This window comes from Ahaetulla prasina, chromosome 2 (genome assembly GCF_028640845.1).
Source record: "Ahaetulla prasina isolate Xishuangbanna chromosome 2, ASM2864084v1, whole genome shotgun sequence".
Lineage (NCBI taxonomy): Eukaryota > Metazoa > Chordata > Lepidosauria > Squamata > Colubridae > Ahaetulla > Ahaetulla prasina.
In genome coordinates this window covers 206686362-206714357 of record NC_080540.1, presented here as the reverse complement: position 1 = coordinate 206714357, position 27996 = coordinate 206686362, and the positions used below count along the sequence as shown (strand labels likewise).

Here is a 27996-nt window from a genome sequence, read left to right as displayed (position 1 = left end):
GGACAGGTTATAATTAGCTTTTTTGAAGTCTGCTGTAACTTCAAATGGTTGTTACATGACTGATCATAAGTCAAGGATTGCTTGTATGAAGTGGTTTAAGGAAAGGTGTTGGTACAAACCAGATTTAGCTTTTTTAAAAAAAATGCATTTATTTATTTGGCATGCTACTGTATTTCTTATTCCATTCCTGTGTTTTCCAACATTGCTCACTTTCAAAGGAAGAGGGTGATGGACAGGTATGGATAGCATTTGAGGTAATCTACTCATAGCATTTGAGGTAATCTAGTTAAATAAATGAGTAGGAAGTACAGGAGAAACTTCATTAGCACAATTTTGCACTACAGATTGCTAATTTATGGCAAATAAGTCTTTCTTCTCCTTTGGTACAAGCAAAGTAACTCCCCACCTCCCGGCCAAACTCCTGCTTGAGCAGGGGCAGTGGTGAGCTGCTGCTGGTTGTAATAACAGTGTGGCATCGAAAAACCGACGATTATATAGGACTGTGATGGCGAACCTATGGCATGCGTGCCCAAAGTGGCACGCGAAGCCATGTTGCCCGGCACGCGCAGCCTTGCCTGTTCATCTTCCGGGTTTCTGGCGCACATGCATGGGTGACGATCAGCTGTCCTTCGCGCATGCAGCAGGCCCCAAAATCGGTATGCACATGCACGCTGGCCAGCTGATTGTGGGTACGCATGCGCGATAGAATCTGGAAGTTCGGCTTTTCCGGAGCAAGATCCCTTCATGCGCGTGGCAGTGCTGAAAACCGGCCTGTGTATGCCTGCCAGCCAGCTGATCGTTGGGCATGCGTGCTAGAACCCAGCAGTTTGGTTTTTCCAGACCACGACCTAGACGAGTGTGATATTTTCACACAACCTTTTTGGCATTCAGTGCCAAACAGGTTTGCCATCACTGATATAGGATGTGATAGCGCCAGGGCGGATGGGCGGGGCCAGCCACTGCTCAGAACTACCAGTTTGCCCGAACTGCTCCAAACTGGAAGCAGCCCATCACTGAGCAGGGGGCTGGACTAGAAGACCACAAGGTCCCTTCTAATTCTGATAAGTCAGTTTGACTCATCTGTTTTGATTCTGATAAGTCAGTTTGCCCCAGGTTGTATTAACTGATCACTAAAAGGATTTTAAAAGGGGATTGGGAAAGTAACTATACTACTAGCAATTAAGATGGCTGTAGAATTTCGGAATTTCTAGTGCACGTTAGGGTAAGTGAAGTCCATTCTGTATGTATTCAAGGAATATCCTTTGAAAGCTTCTTCCAAATCTTTCAAAGGTTTATTCTGGCACTCTGCATATACTTTCTTTCCTGGCACTTCCAAGTAGAAGACGACTTATCTGTGCATCCACAGGATCACAAAGACAGGCTGAGCCTTGCAGAAGATGCTATTTTGCTTCAAGGAGAATGTACTTTTTTTGGCTTGGCCTAGCCTAGGTCAAGTTGTCAAGGACTTCTGAATGTTCTGCCCAGACTAACTAGAGCAGGGCTATCCAATCACAGCAAATTTTAAGATTTGTTAAAGACTTCAACACCCAGAATTCTTTAGCCAGTAAGTCCACAAGTCTTAAAGTTACCAAGGTTGGACACACTTGAACTAGAGCCACTGTGTTCCAAGAGAAAATGTCACTGAACTGCATGCAAAGTTGTAAAATTGTTGGGGGCAGAAGCACATTGACCGAAGGACTAAGGATAGGCATGCCAGAAATCATAGAATTTCCTGGAATTTCCTCCTAAAGCTGATCTATCCTTGGAAGATTTGTCACTTAACCCTCCAGCTTTTGCTTCAGCCATTGGTAACAAGGCCACAAGGTGGAAAAGCTGTAAAGCAGGGGTGTCAAACTCAAGACCCTCCGGCCCGCAGGGTGTTTAGGTCTGGCCTGTGGGGCCACCCTGGAAACGGCAAAGGACTGGCCAGCGGTGTATCTGCCGGGTAAAATGGAACTCATTTTCAATGGCAGAGGGTTACAGGAGGCCACCACAGGCAAAAATGGAGCTGGGAGAGTGCTTGGCACACCACAGATGCCCTGACAATGTATTTTTTATTTACTGTAGTTATACAAATATTTTTGCATATATACAAAATATATTTTTGCGCTGGATGTATCAATACCCTATCAATATTTTGCAGCTGCCAGCCTTCTTAGCTTTTTTCCATGCTGGAAATTTAATATGTGTAATGGGAATTTAATTCTACACCGTTGGAGGTTATGAGGTTGAAGAAGACTGTTGGTTCAATTTTTAACTGCTAGTTTCAGTTGTATTAACACATCTAATTTCTTTTCAGTGGTAATAGCTCTATAGATACAGCCTTCTAGATGTTACTAAATTACTATTCTAAAACCAGGCAAGTCAATACATCAGCTAACTAGGAAAAACTAATTTACTTTTACCAAGAACAAAATAAGGCTAGCAGACCTGGGAAGCAGAACTCCAGAAGATCCCTAGAGGGCAGCAAAGAGAAGGGCTATTTGCATTTTTGCATGGCTGCCTTATTCTGACTCATAGTGATACTAATGGTAATTGCTTTTCCTCCTTGAGTTTGAAATATTAGCAATCAATTTGTTTACTGACTGATTTGCTGGTTCCAATTGCAGTCACTAAATGAGGACTACCTGTATCTTGGTTTAAGAATCTGTCATCTTTTTTCCCAAGTTGGCATTTTTCCAGAAGTGTTGGGACTATAGAAATCCTCCACAATCACTGCCTGTAGGTTAATGGGGGATGACAGATTAGAGAAAACTAAGCTAAATTAATATTACTTTCCCAATGCAGATGACATAGGATAGATCGGGGTCTCCAACCTTGGTCCCTTTAAGACTTGTGGACTTCAACTCCCAGAGTTCCTCAGCCAGCTTTGCTTTGCTGGCTGAGGGACTCTAGGAGTTGAAGTCCACAAGACTTAAGGGGACCAAGGTTGGAGACCCCTGGGATAGATGACCATTTATCTAGTTAGCATAAGTCATGGCAAGGATGAGATTTTTCAAACCATTGTGTTATCATGAACAGATTTTCTGGCTAACACTGGAAGACTTTTGTTCAATTCTTCAGTAAGCCATAAAGCTCATTCTATGATCTTTATATTTATATATACAAGATCATATATATGATCTTGTATATTCTGTGTTTTTAATATGGCTGTAAACCGCCCTGAGTCCTTCGGGGAGAAGGGCGGTATAGAAATTAAATTATAAATAAATAAATAAAATAAATAAATAAATAAAATCTTTCACAATATATTTGGTAACTTTTCAGTATATTATACAACTCAAGTTAATGAATACAGTAAAATGTGAGAGATAAACAAAAGTATAGGTTAATTGTAACAGTTTACTAACCTAAGAACCATCTGTAATCCATTCTTCTATTAATAATAGTTAGACTATAGGAGAACACACAACAGCACAACATTACTCTGAAGATATTTTTTCACCATTCAAACCAATGACTTTCCATTTTCATTTTTTGAGAGTTATGTGCAACTTCTTTGAGGTAAGTGGACTTCGAAGTCCTTTAATTGTTATGAGGACATTGCTTATGTATAGTTTCATGTATTGTCTATAAACTCTTCCAAATTAACAAAAAAGTAATGATTATGTACTAAGAAACCCCCATTATAGAATACTATAGACCAGGGGTCTCCAACCTCGGTCCCTTTAAGACTTGCGGACTTCAACTCCCAGAGTCCCTCAGCCAGCAAAGAAGTCCACAAGTCTTAAAGGGACCAAGGTTGGAGACCCCTGACATAGACCAATGGCCAATCTGGGAGTTGAAATACACACAGCTTAAGAGTTGCTACAGCCCCACTTAACATGGCCAATAGTTAGGGAGTTGTTGCTCAACAATATCTAAAGAAGATTTTGGTGGTTCTTAATTGCACCGAGATTAAGTATTTTGTAGTATTAAGTATTTTGCTCCTGCTCTTATTCTATTCTTATCTGCCCCTAGTGGATTTTCTGCCCCCAGTAGATTTTTCCTTCTTAATATTCCCTGAATATTAACTCTGCAGGTTCATAATTATCACCAAAATAAGCAAGTAATATAAGTAAAGCAATGATTCATTGAAAGCCTTTTAAGATGGCACCCAAGTGGTATGGGGAGAGAGAATAGTAGAGACATTTGTTAAGTGGGTTTTGCCCCATTTTATGACCTTTCTTGCCAGTTATTAACATGGTTGTTAAGTGAATCTGGATTCCCCACTGCCTTTGCTTGCCAGAATATTACAGATCTTCTGACCCCAGGACACTCATAAAGATGCCAAGCGTCTGAAATTTTGAACACATGACCATGGGGATGCTGCAATGATTGTGTCAAAATTGGCTGCAAGTCAATTTTTCGGTGGTGGTGTAACTTTGCAGACACCAAATGAAGTGTAAATTGAGGATTACCTGCAAGGAGATAGGAAATACAACACCCTTCCTCTTTTCCTAAATTTTGGAGTTATTCCCAGAATATCCAGATGGCATAGCCCTCAAACAAGAGCATCATGTGACAATCCACAAAAGAGGAGTGGTGGCCCAGTGGTTAGAATGCAGTACTGCAGGCTACTTCTGCTGACTGCTGATTGCCCAGCAGTTTGAATCTCACCGGCTCGAGGTTGACGCAACCTTCCCTCCTTCCGAGGTCAGTAAAATGAGGACCCAGATTGTTGGGCGCAACATGCTCTGTAAACTTCTTAGAGAGGGTTGTAAAGCACTGTGAAGCGGTATATGTGCTATTGCGTGCTAGCCTTCCCTGCCCCCCTCCCCAAGTGGTAATACCTAGCATTAGAGGTGAAGTTTGAATAGCTGTGCCGTTTTGGTTTTGAGACTACTGGAACCTGCATCTATGGGTATTTGCTACGTATACACTGTGTCTGTTTTTCTTATTAGGAAAACTAGTTTTCACTAACCTGGATGACTGACCTCTGGGAAGAACTATGTAGCTATTATCATTAATTATTAGCTAAATGAGTTTCAAGGGGCATGATGGTTTAGGGATTAAGACACTGAGCTTGTCAGCTGGAAAGTCGACAGCCCAGGTTTGTGACCCGAGTGCCATGTAACTGGTGAGCTCCTATTACTCACCCCACTTTGGTGGGAAAGGATACTGCGTTCTGTATCTTCATGCCAGCCACATGATGACAGAAATGTCTCTCAGACAACCCAGGATCCCTTGGTTGAGAATCTGAGATGAGCACCGTCCCCTGAGTCGCGGTCACATCAGGGGAAAACCGTTAAACCTTAAAATGAGTTTCAAATCTGCCGAGGTCAATGGAAGATCTGGTGATGTCTCTTGAGGAAACTAATTAGCTCCAAATGAAGAACTTAATTTTCACAAGACAAGACAATAAAAAATATTGACAAACTTCAAAAAAAATGTTAAAAGTAATCCAAACAAACTTTTCATTGAGGAAAAAATTAGCTGGGTCTCACAACGATTAAAAAGTACTTGTCTTTCATTGCTGATAACAATGATATCAAATTAATGGGGCCAATATTTCAATGTTAAAACAAGACAAAAGAAAGGCAGAACGTTTCTGAACTTGAGAGAACCATACGCACACTTCTGTTTGAAAATTTTTTATTCGTTTTCTTTTGCCTTAAAAAAGTTATCAGTGCAACATTTCAGAACATCCACGCCTCACCCACCAAACACTGAGCAGTAGTTAATTTTTAATTAGGAAATACTGAGTTCTGAAGCCAGTGGGTTATCATTTTGCTATTTATTTCCTTCTCTCAAACTCTGAAAAAAGTCCTCTGTATAAATTAAACAAATAAAAAAAAGGATGTTACTCTCAATCCTAGGTCATCATTACAGCCAACAGAATCGTAATAATGCATCTAAAATGTGTGTCCACAATATATCAAAGGGTACATTTGGGAGGGAACAAAACACAAGAAAAAATATGACATTCTAGACTTGTTAAAAAGGATAATGGTCCCATATATTTATTAACAGGTTAGCAAAAAAATAAAATAAAATAAAAATAAACCAAAAAACCAAAAACAAAACAAAACAAAAATCCAATGGATTACAATATTTACATGTTATTCGAAAAATAAAGTAGTGATAAAAGCATGTCACAATCATTTCTTTTTTTTTTCTTTTTCATTTTTGGTAACCATTACAAACATCCAATCCAGGTATGGAACTGTTTAAATACATTTGATATGAGGCCAATTAAAAAGAAAACATTCAGACACAAAATGTTTATTTATACTTCTCCTTCCAATGTGTTTGCCACATGACTTTCCCTCCCCACCAAATAATTAAAAAAAAAACAAAAAACCTGAAAGCCCACCCTCACAAACTAAGAATCTGCAAAATTCAAAACATGCTTTTTCAAGTAGCATTTCCTCCACAAATGCAATGGTAGTCGTTTTTTCTTTTCACCTGTTTTAGCCATCAATTTGAGAATTTCTGTGTGGATATCGGCTTCTCCGCAGCTTCCTATCTCCCATCCCATCCCTTCCCTTCCCCTCAAAGTTAAAAGAAATAATAAAAAGGAAAAGGAAAAAGGAAAAAAAGAAAGGAAAGGAAAAAAGAAAGAAAGAAAGTAAAGCAACCCAAAGAGACACATGCATTTCTAAAACTAGATTTCACTCAAGTACTTTCTACTTTTGGAAAGTAATCCCGTTTGTTCTCTATCAGACCATTCTTCCCTGGGCCCGGACCTTCTGCTTCAGGTTCATGCAAGATATCCCAACATTTTTACATGGAAAAAGGAACTCAAAACACAACTTCTGTTCCTATTTAGGCTCTGCTGTTCCCTCTCATGTGAAGAATGCGAGGTGGCGCGATGATTTGTCTCCCTCCTTGAAGTCCACAAAATGTAGATCTCTAGGCTCCTAATATTGCAAAACCGGGTTACCTGAACTTTAGAACTATATGTGGTTATCAATTCCCTCCCCCTCCGACCCTCCTTGTACCAAAACGAGACACACCACATTAAAAAAAAAAAAGGCAACCATTCTTAAGTAACCAAAATAATAATCAGTGAAAGATGTTCAATTGGACGAGCAACAGAATGATTCTTAGGACACTTGGATGAGTCCACAACCTGCATAGCTGTGCTGTAAGTTTGGTTCTTTAGTTAAAAGGGTTTTTTTGTTTTTGAGTTTCTTTAAAAAAGTTACTTCTTTGATATCGCCACATGTTTAAAACTAAATAATCATCATCGTCATCACCTATTCACAAGAACTACTTCTCCTTCCCAGCCCTATCACATTGGGTGAGGGCAAAGGAGAAATGCGGGGGAAATAACATTACTTTTACATGGAAAAAAAATTAATTGTGCTGTATTGTAATCCCTCAGGCTGAGCCGACGTAGACATGGGGCAAACAAGAACGGCACAGAGTCAATCACATGAGTCTTAAAAAAGAAAATAAAAAATAAACCCAACCAACCAACAAACCCAACGCCCTAAAATCATAGCTGAACGCTAACAAACAGCTTACCTGGAATAAAAGATGACAAGTCACAGACAGGTATCTAGGAATTCTCTCTTTTTTGTTTTGTTTTTTTACTAAAATAATTAAAAAAATCACAGTATTTTAAGAAATAAACCCCCCACAGGGATTTTTGAGCACAACTTTGTTTTTTGTTTTTTTTTTCTTCTCTTTCTTTTAAAACTTTGTGGTTTTTCTTCCATTCACCATCTTGCCCAGCAGTCTGTCTTTCTATATATATTTAACCACAACGACAACAGGTAGTACTCACAAATGCAGAGATTTGTTTTGTGTTTTTTTTTTTTTCGTTTTTGTTTTTAATTTCCCTTGGTTAATTCTGAGGTACTAGGAAACAGGTGACTGTTTTAAGCCAAAGCAGTCTTTTAACTTTCTTTTTTTTTCTTGTTTTTTTTTTTTTGTCACTCTGGAAAAGCGTAATATGTATATTAAAACTAGAAAAAAAAAAAAAGAGTGCCCCAAAGTTGGGCACGGAACTTTGTCCCCTGCATTCTTCCATCCTTGGGACGCCTCCATCGTCAAAAGGATCCCGAAGTCTCCAGTGGTGGAGCACAAAGGCAAAAATGCAAGACGCGTCTGGGAATTTGATTCTCGCAAGTCCAAAGTTATGACCGTGTAACTTCCCATTGTCGAGATCCAGAAGAGTCGTGCGGGTATCATGGAGCCACGGATCCCACCGTCCTCAATTAAATAAATTTAATCTATGTACACGCACGCCCACGCACTCACACATGCCCGCACACACACACACACACACACACACACACAAGTACCAGTGCTTTGAAAATAGATCATTCAGTCCTAAAAGCAGCTTTGATTCTTCCTTGTCCCCCTGCCCGCCCCCTCCCCATTCATCACTGTTCAAGTAGGTTGTCGGAAATCACACCAGGTGCTCATTCACTTTTGACCTCTGCCATCTCTGGGAGTGATTTATTATCAGCAGCAGCAGTAGCAGCAGCAGCAGTGACACAGATGGCAGCTTCGTTCTTGTGGGAAAAGTCCACCAGTCTCTTTGGGCTGCTTTCCATTTCTTCTGCCAATGGTACCTTAACCGTCTCTTCTGCATTCTCTTTGGCCTGGCTTTCGTCACTGATGACCCGGTTGGTTTCATTCATTGCCCTGGTAATGGAGACAGGAAGGGGGGGAAAAAAGGGTGACGATTTGGGCATCACAGGGACCTCTCGGCTCTTCTTACTAGGGCAGAGCCAACATGACTTTAGAAATTTGGAAGAGTAGATCCATGCCGGCCTTAGCAGGAATAACTTAGCAAGTCAGATGGCCTCTGAGCCTGGGAATGAGATGATACGTTTACAGTACAGATAGTCCTTGAGTTACGACCATAAGGGAGCATAATGCCCATTTACGATCGCAACGTTAATTGAATCGCTTTAAACGAATGAACCCCATCCCTCCTCTCCCCATTGCATTCGTTAACCGAGTGCACGAGTTGTTAAGTGTGCATGAAGTTCCTCAAGGATGGGGAAGACCATGGGGAGCCTAGTGCAGAAAAAGACCACCTGCCTAGGGCCACCCAAGGTCTCCCCACACCCACTGAGATATCTCATATTCCCCTCCCCGTCCCTTAGGGTCCCCAGAGCTGCTTCAGCCTCCTCCGCGCTTACCTTTTGAAGATCGGCAGAGCTCAGGGCTACAGGGCAGAAAAGGGGCCTTCTTCTCAGATGCAGGTGAAGTTGCCTTCTTTAAATCTCGTGTTCTTTGGCCCCCTTTGGAAAAAGCTTGTCCCTCAGACAATGGAGGCCTACAGGGGTGCGAGATCACGACCCTGAAGGCTTCCATCCCGTTTGCAAAAAGCTTTTTGGCCCAGAGGAGAGAGGCCTGCAGGGAGCAATTTCACACATCTGCAGGCCTCTGTCCTCCACACCAAAAAGCCTTCTGCAAAAGGGATGGAAACCTTCAGGGGCGCGATCTTGCGCTCCCGCTGGCCTACGTAGTCTGTGCAAAAAGCCTTTTGCAAAGGGGACAGATGGGCATGTAAATCAGTCTCTGAGAAGATGGCCACTTTTCTGCCATGTGGCCCTGAGTTCCGTGGATCTTCAAAAGGTTAAGTGAGCGGATCAGTGACAGGATAGGGAGGAGTCGGTGCGCTAGCACATCAGGGCCAGTGCCTGTTAGGACCCCGAGGGGTGGGGGAATAGGCTGCGGTTGGTTGTAAGACTGAGCGACTGCCATGGCGCTGCAACATTCGTAACTGGGTTGCAAGTGCTTTTGGGGGTAGTGTTGTAACTTTAAACCGTTGCTAAGTGAACTGTCACAACTCAAGGACTATCTGTACAGGGCAAAATAAGGTGGGTGATGTTTCTTCCAAAAAGTTAGCAAGCTCCCCCTTAAATCAGAAGAGAGGGAGAGGAACAAAGGCATCAAGAAGCACCTGTCTTCGTGCACTTGCTGATTTGGGGGAGTGTCAGGGACTAAAACATACTGATATTTGGTTCCCAAGATTTAATTTCTTTTTCCTTTTTAATAAGGATGACTAATTAGACTTTGCAAGATTATGGATTTCTCTGAGATTTAAGAGTAACTGGACAATTTATTGTAGCTTAAGAGAACCAGTTTGTTATAGTGAGGTTAAAACACCAAGGCTGGAAACTGGAGACTACGATATGAGTCCCTTTCCCATCTTAGGCACAAGGCCACCTGGGTGACTTTGAGCCAGTTACTCTTAGCCTTAGGCCAGGAGAAAATGGCAAACCACTTCTGAAAAATCTTGCCAAGAAAACTGCAGGGAGTCTAGGCAGTCACCAGAATCTGACTCAAAGGCAACATTTAAAAAAAAATTATATAAAAGGAGTTTGTGGGTTAGTATCTGTTTAAGACTAAGCATAAAACACAGTTAGGGAGTTGCATACTTTTGTTGGGGGGAGCGGAAGGGTTGTGCTCAGTGGTGGGATTCAAATAATTTAACAACCGGTTCTCTGCCCTAATGATTTCTTCCAACAACCAGTTTACCAAACTGCTCAGTCAGTTAACAACCGGTTCTCCCGAAGTGGTGCGAACTGGCTGAATCCCACCACTGGTTGTGCTGCATGTCAGCAACTACATAGTAGAAAAAAATCCATTCATGAATATAATGCATATGTCCAAGTAATGAGACCCCCCCCCAAAAATAGAATACAGTCAAATATCTACTAAATAATCCATGTTGGGAATTACTATCTAGCTGATGGATAACAAAATTTGAAAACATTATCCCGATGAAGCAGGATATTCAGAAGTAGATGAAAATATTGTTACGTTTGTAGGGAGAAATTATGACTTTTGTATCAAGGCTGATACGTATTTTCGTCCCACTCAAATATTTGATACAGATGAATAAATAATTACATTTGGTGGAACGAAAAATACACAGGATCTCTCGGTGAGTTATGCTGAGGGTGGCTTTAATTTTTCTAATTTTGAACAATATCACTGTGGTTATATATTAGAGCCATTCGGGTATTAGAAGGAAAATATTATTGACTATTTACCGTTAGTAAAAAGAACACAATTTTGAAACTACTGTTCAGTAACCTTGTAATCCAACAAGTTCTCTGTTTCATTACAGTAAAACAGTATGTAAATTATATACAGTAAAAAGACAGTTTCCTACAGTCAGGATTAATTTATCTTTAACTGGCTGATAATAAATATGCTTTGTTTGTAGTATTTGCTTCATAATACACAGTATACTAGGAAAACGCTCTATTCTTCCCTTTGCTGGTGGAAGAAATGGTAGCTTCTGGATTCACTTACATGCCATGTCTTAGTACATGCCGTTCCCATTCAGAGCCTTCAGCAAATGTTCGCCCGCAAAATTCACAGGGGAAGCGTTTTTCAGGAGGACCATTTTCTGAAAACCTCATGTCCCCTTGGAGGAAAAGAAGCGCATAGACATGTATCAATCTTAAGAATAAGCCAAAGTTCTCTGAAGGAGGCAGAAGGCAGAAAGAGAAAGTAGTCTGAAAGTCCAATAGAAAAAAAAAACACGTCACAAATTTCCCTATTTGAAAGGACTTGTGAGATGGGAATCCAACATCTTTAAAGAGGGACATTTTCATTTGGCAAAGAATGTGAACATCCTATGCTTCTCTTTGAGACACACACACACATATACACATTTGAAAGGTAAGAATAGCACAGAATGTTCACATTCTTTGCCAAATGAAAATGTTAGTATGTGGATGTATGTATATACATACATATACGGGGGGGGGGGGAGAGAGCGCACACCTACATTTTGCTTAATGGTGTTTGAGGGAGGGTGAAATTTCATTTCATGAATAGAACATTTCAGATTTACCAGTCTTGTCTCCCACTCTTTATACAGGTAGTCCTTGACTTATGATCACAACTGAGCCCAAAATTTATGTTGCTGAGAAATTTGTTAAGTGAGTTTGATCCCATTTTATGACTTCTTTCCACCGTTGTTAAGTGAATCACTGCGGTTGTTAAATTAGTAACATGGCTCTTAAGTGAATCTGGCTTCCCCAGTGACTTTGCTTGTCAGAGGTCGCAAAAGGAAACCCTGGGACACTGTAATGGTCATAACTGTGAAACAGTTGCCAATTTTGATCCCATGATCATGGGGATGCTGCAAAGGTTGTAACTGTGAAAAATGGTCATGAGTCACTTGTTTCAGTGCCGTTGTAACTTTGAACGGTCACTAAATGAACTATTGTAATTTGAGGACTGCCTATTTCTACAGTGGTGCTTAACAGTGTGTGAACCCTTTTAAAATTTCAATATTTCTGCATAAATATGATTTAAAATGTGACCTGTAGTCACAAGTAGACACAGAGAACCCAATTAAACAAATGGGTGTGTGTGTGTGTGTGTGTGTGTGTGTGTGTGTGTGTGTGTATATGGATGGATGGATTTGGTTATTCGGGTTTTCTCCCGCATAAAATTGGAAGTGTCTTGGCGACGTTTCGACGACGTTTCACCAAGACACTTCCAATTTTACGTGGGAAAAAACCCGAATAGCCAAAGACCTACATACAAACACCTGCGAAAACCTCAGAAAACAAATATATATATATATATATATATATATATATATATATATATATATATATATATATATATATATATATATACACACACACACACACACACACACACACACACACACACACACACACACACACATATATATATGTCTGTATGTATTCATTCATTGAGGATAATAACCCAAAGCTATATATTTGTATATGTATCACTTACACATTACCAATCGTATCTGTCTTATTGTTCTAAATTGTATATTAACTTCACTATAAAAGCTGACACCAGACAGAGCATAAAAAAACTCAATGAAATAGTGCAAGATTGGAAGATGTGGAGAGACTTGGCCCATAGAATTGCCAAGAGTCAGACTCAACTCAACGGATATCATCCTCATCATCATCTAGTAGCCTGGAAAATAATTCTAGGTTCCCAAAGGCATGATTTTCTGACATAGCTCAACTTTTTTAACTAATGTTAGCTAGTTATACTATTAAAATAATTACTACTATTGTTAGTAGTTGCCATACTCAACTATTTAACTCTTGTTAGCTAGTTATATAGTACCTATATAAAATAATAATCCCAGAGGTTATGGGAGAATTATGGGGGATCTTATAACTTCTAGGATTGTTATTTTACATAGATACTATCAATCTCTAAAGAGAATTATTTCCCCTTGTATGAATTGTTTTGTATAGTACAAGGCACAGAAGATACAAAAATGCAGAAAATGCCTCACAGTTGTCTTCTTTGCCTGGTGAAAAACAGATGCTGGTTGACAGCAAATCAAATAAGCCAGCACTGCTTGTTTAATTTTACTTGTGAACGAACCTATTTTGTTATAACAACGGAAGAGTCACTTAACAGAAATATGATTTTTATGAGTTCATTGGGGTTAAATTTACTTGTTTTAGCGTTCCGTGAGCATCTTTTCAAAAGTTGTTCTGAATGCAGAGTACAATTTGATTCCACTGAACTGGATGATGTTTATTTCAAAGGTCAGTGATAGATCAGAGCCACAGGTCTGCAGCCATATGATCTCCACCTATAGGGAAGGCATTCCTTGTAGAGTAACACTCAGTGAAAGTGTTTATTACTCTGGGAATGCCCTGCCAATCAACCCTTCGAGAGTAGACCAGCCAAATACTTCTCACTGATTCTAACGGGGGAAGCACTAATTATCGGCTTAAGCTTTGGCTGGATGTTGTTCTGCAGAACATAATGGAGCATTCCCAAGACCCTGAAATCACAGTGGACATTCCTCCTGGCTGAAATACGGGAGACCAGTGTGAACCAGAGAGCTGTCTGCCAAAACAGAAGATGAAATGTTTTCTCACAAAATTAAGACGATTGCCACACAGGCCATTAAAAATAATTACTTGGACTATCTTGCTTGATTTCTTTTCACTGAAAATGAGACAGTACCATCTGCTCCAAGCATTAATTCTGTAGTGGGGATTATCCTGAGTAAAAAGAACAACAGAATGCCAATGTCTCTCGCTTCCCAGAGTCCTCTCAAAGTACATAATGAAAAACAGTTGGATTTTGCTTCATTTAATTGCTGATCTTTGCTTGTCCTGTTTCCACTTTGTGTTATGCTGCACACAACTCATGAGCCAACCTAACCCATTGACAATCTCTCTTTTGCTTCTCTGTGTGATCTCATGAACATATATTGTATGCCCTTCTTTCTCTGCAGGTTTTTTTTTTTGTGGGGATGGCTGCAAGAAATATTGTCAAATTCTTCCCAAGACTTTTCCAAACACATAGATATGTTTTTGTTTCAGAGGATACTGCACTACAACTCTCTGAAATTCAAGCCAGGCCAATTTAAACTATCCTCAAACAGTTTTTCTTTTTTTAAAAAAAGACTTGTTCTTTTGAGGTTTAAACTTTTTTTAATTCCCCAAATGTCAATCTAACTGCTTCAGAGTTTGGATCCTCAAAGCAAGCAAATTCTTGGAGGGAAAGGCCGTCTTGTAGTTTTACAGACTTCGCTGTTGAAAGTTAACTCAGAGTAGACACAACTCCATCATTTAACGATTTATTTCTCCTAGGGTTCTCCGCATGTTTCTGAAGAGCCCAGTACTGGAAAATCTTTATAAAATGTTCACAACTCAAAGCTAGTAAGACAAAGGGGCTTTGTGTTTTAGGGCGCTCAGAGTTTGGCGATCTCCCATCTTTTGTTCTGGGGTTGCCCTACCTCAGACAGATCCCGTGTGCAATTGGAGGGTCCGTCCTGGATTTGCAGCTTCTATTTGAAGAGCAGGTGGCTCTTCATGGCCAGGCGGTCTTTTGCACAACTTTGTGTCATGCATCCCATAACTGTTCTGGACTGTGAGGTCTTTTTTACAGTCACCCATGCCTTAGTCATCTCCTACTTGGGATTACTGCTACGCGCTCTGCAATAGGCTTATTCAGAAGGTTTGCCTGTTGCAAAATGTGACAGCACAGCCAATTCTGGGTGCCAGTTGATCAGCATATTTGGGTACCTCTGCTCTAAGAGCTGTATTGTTATCAGGATGCTTTTGGGTGCAATTCAAGGTATTCTTCAGGGCTTAAGGACTGGGCTGGACCACCTACCAGGTTATGTCTCTCTAGTGGTGTCTACCCATCTTGCGGGATCCAACAGAAAAGGAATACTCCAGATCCCACCCATGATCTAGTGCCATCTGATTTAGGAACAAAGCCTTTTCTATCAAGGTGTCCATTCCCAGGAACATTATTCCCTCAGAGACTGAACTTGTCCCAACCCTGTTGGCCTTTCACAAGGCATGGAAAACCTGGTTTTGTCATCAAAACAGAAGATAAAAGTGGGTGAACCATTTCTTAGCCATAGTTGTGCTAAATCAGTGTTCTCAGTTACTATATAGTCATTTCTGCTGTTTTTAATCTCTTTTGCTTTTTACTATGTTTTTATAGCTCCCTGGAATCCTGCATATGAAAAGAGGGTGGGGTGGGGGGAGCATATTAAACAAAGAAACAAATAAAAATTGAAACTTGTGTTTGTGGATCAACAGCTGTGAGTCAGATTAGCTGAGAATAGAATATAACAATACAAGGGAGATATTGCTACCGTTAATTATGATTCCCTTACGAATCAGCATATGTGAAATCCCAGTGAATTAAGATTGTTGTTTTTCACTCATTGCCTGCCTGCCTGCCTGCCATTGGGAGGATCCAATTCATAATCAAAGATCAGCAGTGCAGGAAATGGGTACAATTCAGGTGTCTATAATGGACAAACAGCAAGTCCTCAAGACAATGGCCTTCTTAGTCATGGCACCTTGTTTTGTCCTATTCCCCTCCGCCTCCCAAATAAGTTCATTTGGTATCAACGTAATCTTTATGGTGTTACACAAATACATTTTTCTTTCAGTCATGCACATGGATTTAATAATTCTTTAAGAAACAGAAGACTTTGGGACAGTGAGTTCTTATGCCCATCGGCAGTTCCTTTTTGTTGAAAAATTAATACTGTGGAGGATCAGATCCATGAGTTTCAAAGTGGATAATGTTTAATTATGCTCCTCAAATCTAAGATCTATTTATAAGGAATTGAGGATCTACAGGTATTATACCTGGACTGTTGCAAAAACAAACAAACAAACCAAAACCATAATGATTAATGATATATTCTTGGAATGATGAACAGACTCTAAAGGTTGCCCGAACAAACTGTCCTTTGAACGGGCTCCTGCTGTTTGGAGGAAAGGCAAGTCAGTTCGCATTTTAGCATGACTGGAAGCTTTCAAAATGTTTCTCACTGGAACTGCTGGGTGGAGGAGAATTAATCAAGACAACCACAACACTGACCTCTCTCTTCTGTCTCGGGGCTCATCTCCTCATCCTTTTCTTCCTCATCACTGCTGGAGCTCTCCTCTTTTCCTTTCATTTGCTCCAACTGATCTAAGTTAACCCGTCCAACCAGCTCAAAATTGCGACTCACCTTTGGGGAAAGAAAACAATACAGTGTATTTGCAAAAACTGCAATGAGTGCTACTCTTTTAAAGCAGCTGTTTATTTTTCCTGGGAGCAGGACACTCCTACTGGATATAAGAAACTGAGAGTCCAAACACTGTATAGTAAGTAGCCTGGTATGGAAACAACAGGTTGAAAAAGACTGTGATAGCACTATGCGTGCTTGAAACTCCATAGACCAATACTCTTCTCGCTATTCCACAAGAGGGAATCTTCTCCACAAGAACCAAGCACAGAGTTGAAGATCTGAAAAGGGTTAAGTAACAGGGACAGATGGTTTCTTATGGCAGGGCTTACATTTACCCTTATTTGAAGTAAGATGAAAGTGCTGATGAAAGAAAAGACAGAGATAAGAGAAATAACGCCCTCTGGAACATCTGCTCCCGAGATACCATTGGCGTGGACCCTGTTGGCCTTTAGAAAGGCAATAAAAAAAAGTACTTTCTCTTCAGGTTGGGAAAATTGGAGTTCCCTTCTGGAGCAGGATATGAATTTAAGTTTCTGATTGCCTATTAATCTCTTAGAAGTCAATTAAAATCGTTCATCTTGTTTTGAAGTGGGGCACGATTGTACGCCATCCAGAGTTGCAATGTTCAAGTTGAGCAGCTCTATAAATTCTATAAACACAAGCAAAACACCATGGATAACTTTCTAGAGGGTGGAGCAGGAAGTGGGCCATATCCATTCTGATCTTCCAAGTCCCCGCACAGTCGAGCAAGAGAACACACTGAAAGCGTAATTAGACCTCCCTAGATTGATTGATTGATTGGTTAATTAAAGGCTGGGTATAATGACTAGATTTCCAGATGCCCATTATTTCTCACATCAGTGCAACCAATACCTCCACCTCTTATAATGTTGCTGATACTTTACTCTGTGTAGCCATCAAGGGGCCCTGCACAATACTTTAGAGATACAACCAAAGGGCATGGGAACTAAAGATGGCAGCCTTCAATTGATTCACCAGGTGATTCTGGCAGGAACGGGGGCAAAAAATAAACTGTTTTGAGCACCGTGAGCTAATACACAGTATACCAGCCTCCTCATTCCACATATTATTTAATTGAGCAGGATGTATTTTATGTAATCCTACAACATTATTATTAAGGCAGCTGATAGGAATAAATATGGTCCTTTGTACAATTAAATTGCAAGGAGGCCTTTCACTGCATGCTTCATAACACAACTCAATTTATACATTTTGCCAGCCAAACGTTGTGACTCTTTGGGATGAGACACCTGCTAACAAAACATTGGCAGGACAGCTTGGGCAAGGGTGGTGAATATAGAACACCTTCCTAATGTCATGTATCGTGTCACCATCTGGAAAATTGTGTTTCACTTTGCATCTCAATGAGCATACGATTAAACAAATATATGCAGAGACCTTTGCTACTGTCTGCTGCTTGCAGCGGGATGTCACAGCCTATCCCAACAGCCCGACTTCTACCATTCAGAGGCAGAGAGCTTCTGAAAAGAAGAGGCTCTACCTTGCCATCCGATGAATTATAGGGGTTGAGATTTTATAGGCTGTTCGTCTTTTGCCATTTCTACTGCTTGAAAGAGTCTTTTTAGCTAGAGTTCCTGGAAGCTCATCACCCAGAACCAGATTCAAAGCAGTTGATGCCGGTAGCTTGTACTGTTAAATGTATAAAGAATGAAGCTGACACTCAACATGTTCAGCACTGGAATTTGTTTCTTTATACTAGAAACAATCACACGGTCAAGTTTAAGGCAAAAATGCATTCCTGGTTTTCCATCCAAGCTCATTTTATCACAGCAGCTTGATTTAGAAGGGGAGGTTTTTGGTTTTTTCCAGGAGTTGCTGCTGTTAAATGACTGATAAATCAGAAAACAGTGATTGATTTATCCTAATCTATTTTCTGCCGCACACCTGCCATATGTTAACAGCAAGTTTACTGTCCGAATAAAGATCCACTTCCAATGGAAGGTATTAATTTTTTTATAGAAATGAAAAATTTTCGGGAGTGGGGGGGCAGGCACCAAAAGCCAAGAAGAAAAGGAGTTCAACAAGATGTTGAATCAATTAGAATGCTACTAGCGTATATAAATTCAGAAAACCAAGATGAAGGGCATGGAATGACGTCTCCGCAGTGCAACATTTAACGGCAGGTTAGACTTCTTTTGCCTAATAAAGATTGATAGATTTTCCTCTATGCATTTACCTCCAAAGGTTCCCCTCGCACATATGTGCTAATTGTTCCCGACTCTAGGGGGCGGTGCTCATCTCCGAAGAGCCAGTGCTGTCTGAAGACGTCTCCATAGTCCTGTGGCTGGCATGACTAAACGCCAAAGGCACACGGAATGCTGTTACCTTCCCACCAAAGGTGGCCCCTATTTTTCTACTAGCATTTTTTACTGCTAGGTTGGCAGAAGCTGGGACAAGTAACGGGCGCTCACCCCGTTACACGGCACTAAAGATTCAAACCGCTGAACTGCTGACCTTTTGACTGACAATCAGTGGCTAAGACAACCTTTCAATCGTCTTAGCCTCTGAGCCACCGCATCCCTTACATTTACCTCTAATACCATTTTAAAGGCCCAGAGCCCAGGGCCTGCACCCTGTGACAAATACTCCCTTAATTATGGAAAAACGTGTTCAATTCATTAGATACTTATGGAAAAAAATGAGTTCCTTTAGAAGAGGCTGGCCAGCTGACACCTCAAGTAAGACGAGACCCCCCCTCTTTTCCTCCCCCCCCCACCGAAAGGTCTGGGCCTCAAGTGAGCAGAATCCACCGCTCACCTTATGCTCATCGCGAAGGTGAGCATCGAGTTCATCTGTGTGCTTGGTCTCGTAGTAGCAGAGTTGGCATTTGTAAGGTCTCAGCTCATTGTGCTTCTCTATGTGTTGCTGTAGACTCTCATCGCTAGAACAGGTGAAGGTGCACTTGTCACAGCGGAAAACGACTCCCTGCAAATATTTGGACAGCTTGGAACGGCAAACTTCTATGGGAACCACTCGCTCTTCTATTGGGGCGAAAAAAAAGACGATACGAGAAAGCACCATTAACAAGGAGAGTTATTTCTGCTATTTCTCCAAATGCTCAGGGATGGTCACTTCAGTTTATTTGTCTAGTATTTTACTAGTCCTCGACTTACAACCATTCATTTAGGGACCATTCAAAGTTACGACAGCACTGGAAAAACAAGTGACTCACAATCATGTTTCACACTTATGACTGTTGCAATGTCCCGGGGTCATGGGATCACCTTTTTGCAACTTTCTGACAAAGCAAAGTCAATAGGGAAGCCAGGTTCACTTAATGACCACGTTACTAGTTTAACAACTGCAGTGATTCGCTTAACAACTGCATAGAGAAAAATCATAAAATGGGGCAAAACTCACATAACAATTGTCTTGCTTAGCAGCAGAAATTTTGGGCTCAACTGCAGTCGTAAGTCAAGGACTATCTGTGCTTGTCATAAAAACGCCACCTTTTACCCATTTTCTGTCTCAATTCTCATCATAGCCATACGAATTAGGAACATGGTTCTAGTTTTGCAAATATGCCCAAGCTGTGACCTTGGGAGTAAATTTCACTCAACTCGTTACTTTTGAGTGCACAATACATCAGCTTATCCAGTTAGTTACTGAATCATAAAACCAATTCATTCATGATAGATGGAATAGGTAATTCAAAGCCTGTTCACTTCTTTTTTGTTCACTTCTTTGAGGAATTGCAAATTCTTTTTGCAATTCCCCAAAGAGGGTCCTGAAAAATGGCAAATATTTTCCAAATTCTCCTCTGGCATGTTCCATTTGCTTTTTTAAAAAAAAAAAAAAGGGGGGGGGAGGGAAATGGGACGCAGCAGAGCAAAGTGGAACGATATACATATTAACTGGCTACACTGAACTTCAAAATTGTTGTCGGAGGACATTTCTATTTCTATTGGAAGTTACTGCAAGCCTGAATGCTATTATTCCTCGGCAGAAGGAATTGAAATTGGATGCTAGTGCATAGTAGCTGAATCAGAAATAATAAAATTTGACTTTATTACAATACGGGCAGCAGCTTTTCTCTAAAACAGATGCTTGTTTAGCAATGTTAAGACTTTATATTGTCAATTATTGTTGCAATGAGTGGTTGCTGTGGTGTTTTTTTTTTTTTTGAGGGCATAAAATGGTGTTCTAATCAAATTTGCCAGATTTTGTTTTTTGCATCCCATTGGTCTTCGATCAATTTTTTAACAGCTTTCCCCTCCTCTACTTCTTCATCTGTGTATATTTGCCAACTGAAGACAGCCTTTCACGGATCTGATGAAATGCCTTATTGTTATTAAGGTGTTTCTCAAAAATCCCCATTGTAGCTATCAGGATTAAGAGCAACTCCTTAGAATGAGCTTCAAAAGAACCAGCAAGCAGGAGGACCCTTTGAAACCTACCAACTTCATGCAAGTGAATTTCTGCTCACCCAACAGAACTTCTCTTTCCTTCCTTCCTTTCTGGAAGGATGTGTGTGTGCTGGGAGGGGGGGGATCACAGCGAAAATACACAGCAAATATTTTTTGTTACCTATTTATAAGAACGTGCATCTGTTTCTAAAGTTTTTGATATAAATAGTAATAACGTGTGTGTGTGTGCAATTCCTAAGTTTAAATAAAGGCATTTCCTACAATGGAAACAATTTGTGTGCTTTAATAAGTTTGAACTGTGCTGCTTCTTTGGAGAAACGAAAGTCTAAACTACCAGAAAAACAATTAAAATTATGGAGGTGGCAAGAGTAGTTAAGACACCAGGTCTACAAAGTGGGAGACTGTGAATTCTAGTCATGAAAGGCAGTTGGGTGACAGCCAGTCACTTTCTCTCAGCCCACCCCACCTCACAGGATTGTTATTGTGGAAAATATAGGAGAAGAAGTGTCACCATCTTGAGTTATTTGTAAAAATAATAAAGGCAGGATACAAACAAACAAACTCTAAGAAAATCACTGGGATACAATGAACAAACAAGTAAATAAATACAGATAGCCCTTAACTTCATTTAAATTAACTTTTATTTTATTTTATTTTGTTTTTAACTTAACTTTGTGTTGGAATGGTCAAAAACTTGGCAACTCCAAATCTCAACAGACAAATGCTCTGTCTTACACATTGGAAAAAAGAATCTGAACAATAAATACAAGCTCGATGGACACTACCTTATAGATATCCCCCACCCCGTTAAAGACCTTGGAGTTTTCATATCAAATGATCTAAGTGCCAAAGCCCACTGCAACTACATAGCAAAAAAGGCTCTAAGAGTTGTAAACCTAATCTTGCATAGCTTCTTCTCCAGAAACACTACACTACTAACCAGAGCATATAAAACATTTGCTAGAACAATTCTTGAATACAGCTCGCCTGTCTGGAACCCAAACCTCATTTCGGACATTAATACAATTGAGCGTGTCCAGAAGTATTTACAAGAAGAGTTCTCCTCTGATTATAACAAAATACCTTATGCCACCAGACTTGAAATCCTGGGTTTAGAAAATTTAGAACTACGCCGCCTTCGACATGACCTGAGCTTAACTCATAGAATCATCTGTTACAACGTCCTTCCTGTTGAAGACTACTTCAGCTTCAATCACAACAATGCATGAGCACACAATAGATTTAAGCTTAATGTGAACCACTCCAATCTTGATTGCAGAAAATATGACTTCAGAAACAGAGCTGTTAATGCCTGGAATGCACTACCATACTCTGTAGTCTCTTCCCAAAATCCCCAAAGCTTTAACCAAAAACTATCTACTATTGACCTCACCCCATTCCTAAGAGGTCTGTAAAGGACGTGCATAAGAGCACCAACGTCCTAATGTTCCCTTTGATTATATACAATTTCATATCATTATTACATACTTATGGTTTTATATATATGCTTATATATCGTATAGTTATTTCATGCTTATGCTTATATATAATTTTGTGACAAATAAATAAATAAATAAACTTAAGACCACAATTAGCATTGGAAAATTCATCATTAAGTGGTGCAATTGTTAAGCAAGACATAACATGATCGTGACTTGCAACCTTTCCTTCCTGCTTCCTCATTGGCTTTGCTTGTTGGAAGCTGTCTGGGAAGCCCACAAACGGTAATCACGTGACTGTGGGAATGTTGCAACAATCATAAGAACTTGCTTTCAACACTATCGTAACTTCAAATGGTCACTAAATGAATGATTGTAAGTCGAGGATGACTTGTAGGCAAGCAAGCTACCATGCATGCCCAGGAGCAAAGAGGAAGAATTATGTTCATCTTTTGAAAGAAGTCAAATAAATAAGCTATTACTGGGTCATGTCACAGCCCCAAATAGTGTGGAAGTTTATGTTCAGTCGGTAGCAATTTATCAAAAAATGTCATGTCCCAAAATACCATCTCCTATGAAGCCATGGCATTTATGTAGGTCATTAATTATATGAGAAGTAGCCTACAGGAAGAGCTTAAACAAAGTAAATGCCAGCTGCCACCTTAAGCTTGCTTGCGCCTCGCTACCATGCGGTGATAGTCTGCCATGAACACTGGGGAGAGTGGTTGGGAGGGGGAATGCTTGGGGGAAAATGAAAGTAACTGCTACATCTCCCTGAGAAGCTGCCTCAAGGTCACCGACTGAGAAAAGAAGGCAGCTGCATACCAACTGACTGTTCTGAAAATATTTTGCATAAACCTGATTGGTCATGGGGTGGTCAGTGATGGGAGGGAGAAAAAAGTTGAATTTAGGGATTTTGGCGCACAATTCTCAGTTCTGCCTGTGCATCACTGCACTACCCTTGACTTCTAATAAAATTATACCTTTCTCAGAAAATGAATCCAAGGAGAGAGCAGGGGAGTTAAAACTTGATTTCATTGAGGCTGCATCAGGGTTGTGTTTGACCTAGGGGGGCCAGAGTGGGTGTGGCTGGGATAGATGTGGCCAATGTGGCCAGCTCGAAATCACAGGGGGTACCTGTGGTGGCCATGTGCTAAGGCAGGAATTCCCTCAGACCCTCACTCACTCTCATTATAATTTCTTCCTCCCTCCCTCCCTCCTTCCCTTTTGTTTTTGTTTTGTTTTGCTAGCCCTCTGCCAGCAAAAACAGGGTCTGTTTTTGTTGGCAGCTTGCTCGAGGAGGCCATCGCAGATGAAAACGGAGCCCAGGAGGGTCGCGCGAGCTCAGTTTTTTCTGGCAGAGGCACTGAGGACTAGTCCTTTGCTGTTTCCAGAGTGGCCTCGCAAGCCAGATCTAAGTACCCGCAGGCCTTGAGTCTGACACCCTTGGTTTAGAGGTTTAAGTGGTGGTAGGTCTGACAGTAACTGTAATTCAAAGGCCAGATCAAACATTTACTGGGCAGCAGATAAGACAAATAGTTGGTTTGCCTTGTCATCACATCTCACGTCATGGGTGACCCAAACACTCATTTTCCCTTTCTTCCCATTAAGAACAGCCTGAGTCAGGGCATGATATAAGTGCATTACACAATGCATTTCCTGTGCACAGAACAGGAAAGGATGGCATATTTGCTCCTCCTTGCCACAATGAGAGCAGATCTGGCTATCTGAACTTAATTGCCAGTTCTTTAATCACCGAGATCTTAACTCATCGTCAAATGCACCTTTCTTTTCAAATTGTGGTCTGTGGAATTTGAATTTCTTAATTTGCTGCTTATACCTGCATAGGAGTTGTTTCTCTGAATTTAAAAGAAAAACAGTATTAATAAGATTCCAAATATGTTGTTACGTTTGCCTCGAATAAGGCTGAAATTATTATCTCCCTCTAATCTTTGAAAAATCGAAGCCCTGATACCCTGCATAGTAACTGAAGGAAGCAACAACAGGTGAGGGAGAAAAACAGTCCTCATACTTTCAAATAACTATCATTTTTTTTTGCTGACCAAGGTAAAGCAGTGATACAAGATTTTTTTTAAAAAAATATTTTTTTAAAGGCCTCAGGCATATATTATTTGGTAAACTGCATGAAGCACTGGAAAAAATGTCAGGGCATTTATTGAAAGCCTGCGTGAAAATTTGATTTATTAGAAGGTGCTAGCTAATTACATTATCTGGACTAAATGAGAAAGCTTTAACCTTTGGCTGCATATTAGCATTTCCACCGCCCTGAGAATAAGGGTGCCAAAGGATTCAAGAGAGCTAGTTGTTAGGAAAAGCAACCTCTTTCACAAGCCAGAAGTAATTCCTTACTGCCAACCGCAACCATGCAACAACTACTTTAAAAATCGTTCCGCAAATCTTTGTAAAGTACACCGAATCCCCGTTCCACTAGGCCTGTATGAGGTTAGTTGAAACCCCGCTTAGGTTGGAGTTCCAGTTGAATGACTGAATGAAGCAGCTCGGTACTGGCTTAGGCAGATTGATAACATCCAGTTTAATGAGAAACAGTCTGTAACTTTTTCTTATGAGATTCTTGTTGCTTCCCCACATATTCCTTAACTCTGGCTATATAGGAAATTCCACATTGTATCTTAATTGGATCTGAAAGGAAACAGAATGTATGCATTTTAATCCCAACTCTACCTATGAAGTTCCTCTGGCACATATCTGAATTTGTTATTTCTGATTTCCACTGGAATAGAATAGATGTCCTCTATTCTGAAACCAAGAAAGGAAACATAACATGGTCCTAAGTTGCTGCGGCCATTTTTCCTCTCTCCCTCCTTCCAAAACTTTTGAGTTTAGAAATCCTGGGAGATTAGCTAATGCATGTGATTGTGGGTGAAAACACCTAAATCTCACAAGGTCTTCTTGCTTTTGATAATATACTTTGTTGAAGCTTAAAAATACAGGCGGTTATCAATGTATGACCACAATTGAGTCCAAAATTTCTGTTGTTAAGTGGGATATTTGTTAGGTAAATTTTACGACCTTTCTTGCCATGTTTGCTAAACGAATCACTGCAGCTGTTACATTACTAAGATGGTCGTTAAGTGATTCTGGCTTTCCCACTGACTTTGCTTGTCAGAAGGTCACAGAAGGTGATCACCTGATCCTGCAACCGTCGTAAATATGAGTCAGATGCCAAGCATCTGAATTTTGAGCACGTGACCATAGGGATGCCACAACAGTCGCAAATGTGAAAAACGGTCGTAAGTCACATTTTTCATTGCCATTGTAACTTTGAACAGTCACTGAACGAACTGTTGTAAGTCGAAGACTACCTGTTAAGATTAAAAAAAAAAAACCTAGTACAAACTAAGAAAAATATAAAAAAGGAAAAAGCAAAAAAGATCTTCTGAAGCACTCAAGTGGATCCTGACCAATAGATCTCAAATTGAGACCACTTGTCTAATACCAATGTAGTTTGTAACTAAGCCTAAATGTCCTCTGTATTTTGTGGCACATTATTATTATTATTATTATTATTATTATTATTATTATTATTATTATTATTATTATTATTATTATTATTATTTATTTGATTTTTATACCGCCCTTCTCCCGAAGAACTCAGGGCGGTGTACAGGCAAGATAAAACCAACAATACAATATACAGGTTAAAATACAATTTAAAAAACTTATTTAAATTAGCCTGGAGATTAAAATTTACCATACACTAAAAACTCCGTTTAAAAATTAATAAATTTAACATTAAAATTCCAATTTAAGCCAGCCCCGCGCGGATAAAGAGATGTGTCTTCAGTTCGCGACGGAATGTCCGAAGGTCAGGTATTTGGCGTAAACCCGGGGGAAGCTCGTTCCAGAGTGTGGGAGCCCCCACGGAGAAGGCCCTTCCCCTGGGGGCCGCCAGCCGGCATTGTTTGGCGGACGGCACCCTGAGAAGTCCCAGAGAATAAGATACAGCAAATTTTCGATTTTGTTGATAAAATCTAAACGTCAGATACCAGAGGTGGGATTCACTTACCTTCCCTACCGGTTCGCAAATGTGAGCGTGCGCACGTGCATTTTGCTCATACACGCCACCTCTGCGCGTGCACACAGTCTTCTGTGCATGCGCAGTAGTCGTGCATTACGTCTGGGTGGGTGGGCGGAGCCTCCCGCAGTTGCCGCTACTGGTTCGCGAGATCCAGACAGAACCATCTGAATCTCACCAGTGCCATGAACTAATGAAGTTCATGTGAAATAACAGATAACTCTTTGGTGATGCTATCCCAATGGTATTTGCCATTTCCTTGAAACAATGGGCATGCTTCTGAGCATGCTTCCTGTTTGAATTTTTGATGAAATTATTATCACGAGGGCTACCATTTGGGAAAAGTTTATAATGAAAGCTTCAAACATTCAGTCAAATATGGTTTGGCTGGCAGTAAAAAAATATTGGTATTGACAGAGGTTTTCACAGTTGAGATCTCTCAGGCAAAATTGGGCTAAACCCAGAACACAGCCCAAGAAAAATTCATTTGTGTAAAACAAATATTAGAGATGATTGACAAATTAGAACCTGGAGGCTCTATTAGTCATCCAGCCCATGGACTAGGGGGACATTCTGACATCTGAAAAACTTCATAGGAGTAGATTTTCGGAGGAGGTAATGTATATTGGGGGATGAATCTGACGAAGAAATAGACAAAAAAAAAGCAGCACAATATTTTTTAAAAACTTCAGAACCTGAGTTAGCTATCTCCAACTTTACTAGTTTGGAAAGAATTGGCAAATAGCTACAAAAATGCTTTCGTGGATTTTGAGTTGTAGGGACTCTACAACATTTAAGTATTATGTCATCAGTTTTTCCTGTGCTGTAACAGGTATTGATCAACACTATGCTATAAAACAATGCTGGATATTACTTTGTATGCATTAATGTGGAGTATTACTTCATTAGTTTACTAATAACAGCAGCCTGCTTAGCTTTCACACCAAGTATAAAAGAACATTTTTTTCAGGAATTTTTTATCATATACAGAGGGAAACAGTATGGTATCCTTCACAATACTGCAAGTGCATCTGCATCTAGATCTGCCAGGATCCTGATATTGTAGTGCTAATATAGCCACACCATATAGAACACAACTGCTAGTGATTTCCATCTCAAGACTTACTGTACGTAGTTTAAAATATACTTAATAGATATATTTTTAAATTCTGATGACATTGACTAAATAATTGGCCAAAGCCTAGCACATTTTCTCCTTTTCAATGTTGTACTGATTTTATTCTGGACCTAATTTTAAGATTTTTATGACTTGCTTAACTCCCTAGAGCCTTGGGAGTGGAAAAATATATGAACGAACGAATGAATGAATAAAATTTGTTTATTATAAATATACAATGGGAGAAATTGACTGCATCTCCAAAACAGGAAGGAGGACCTTAAGAAGAGGATTAAAAGGAAGCCCTGATGCAGGCAAATAATCTTCCTACAGCAGATCAATATACCCTCTGCTACTTTAAGCAAAGTTCTATTCTATTCTATTCTATTCTATTCTATTCTATTCTATTCTATTCTATTCTATTCTATTCTATTCTATTCTATTCTATTCTATTCTATTCTATTGCTTCAGGGAGATTAAGAATATTTTTAAGCTAAAACATTCATCGTCCATGAAAGGAAAAAAAAACCACAGGACTTATTTCACACTTTTGTCCCTTT

The 27996-nt window shown here is 40.1% G+C and overlaps 1 protein-coding gene across 15 annotated transcripts in view; it reads right to left on the bottom strand.

Annotated features, from left to right (window-relative positions):
- Positions 1-5699: 5699 nt before the first annotated feature.
- The window catches only part of ZNF462 (zinc finger protein 462), a 186943-nt gene continuing 164646 nt past the window's right edge, over positions 5700-27996 (bottom strand). For all 15 annotated transcript variants that reach the window (XM_058168896.1, XM_058168898.1, XM_058168895.1 and 12 more), the window contains 4 exons: positions 19214-19437; positions 16282-16414; positions 11212-11326; positions 5700-8580 (listed from right to left, as the gene is read on the bottom strand). In XM_058168896.1, coding sequence (XP_058024879.1) covers positions 8355-8580; positions 11212-11326; positions 16282-16414; positions 19214-19437 — 698 coding nt within the window. In that variant the 3' untranslated portion in view covers positions 5700-8354. The remainder of the gene's footprint in view (positions 8581-11211; positions 11327-16281; positions 16415-19213; positions 19438-27996) is intronic.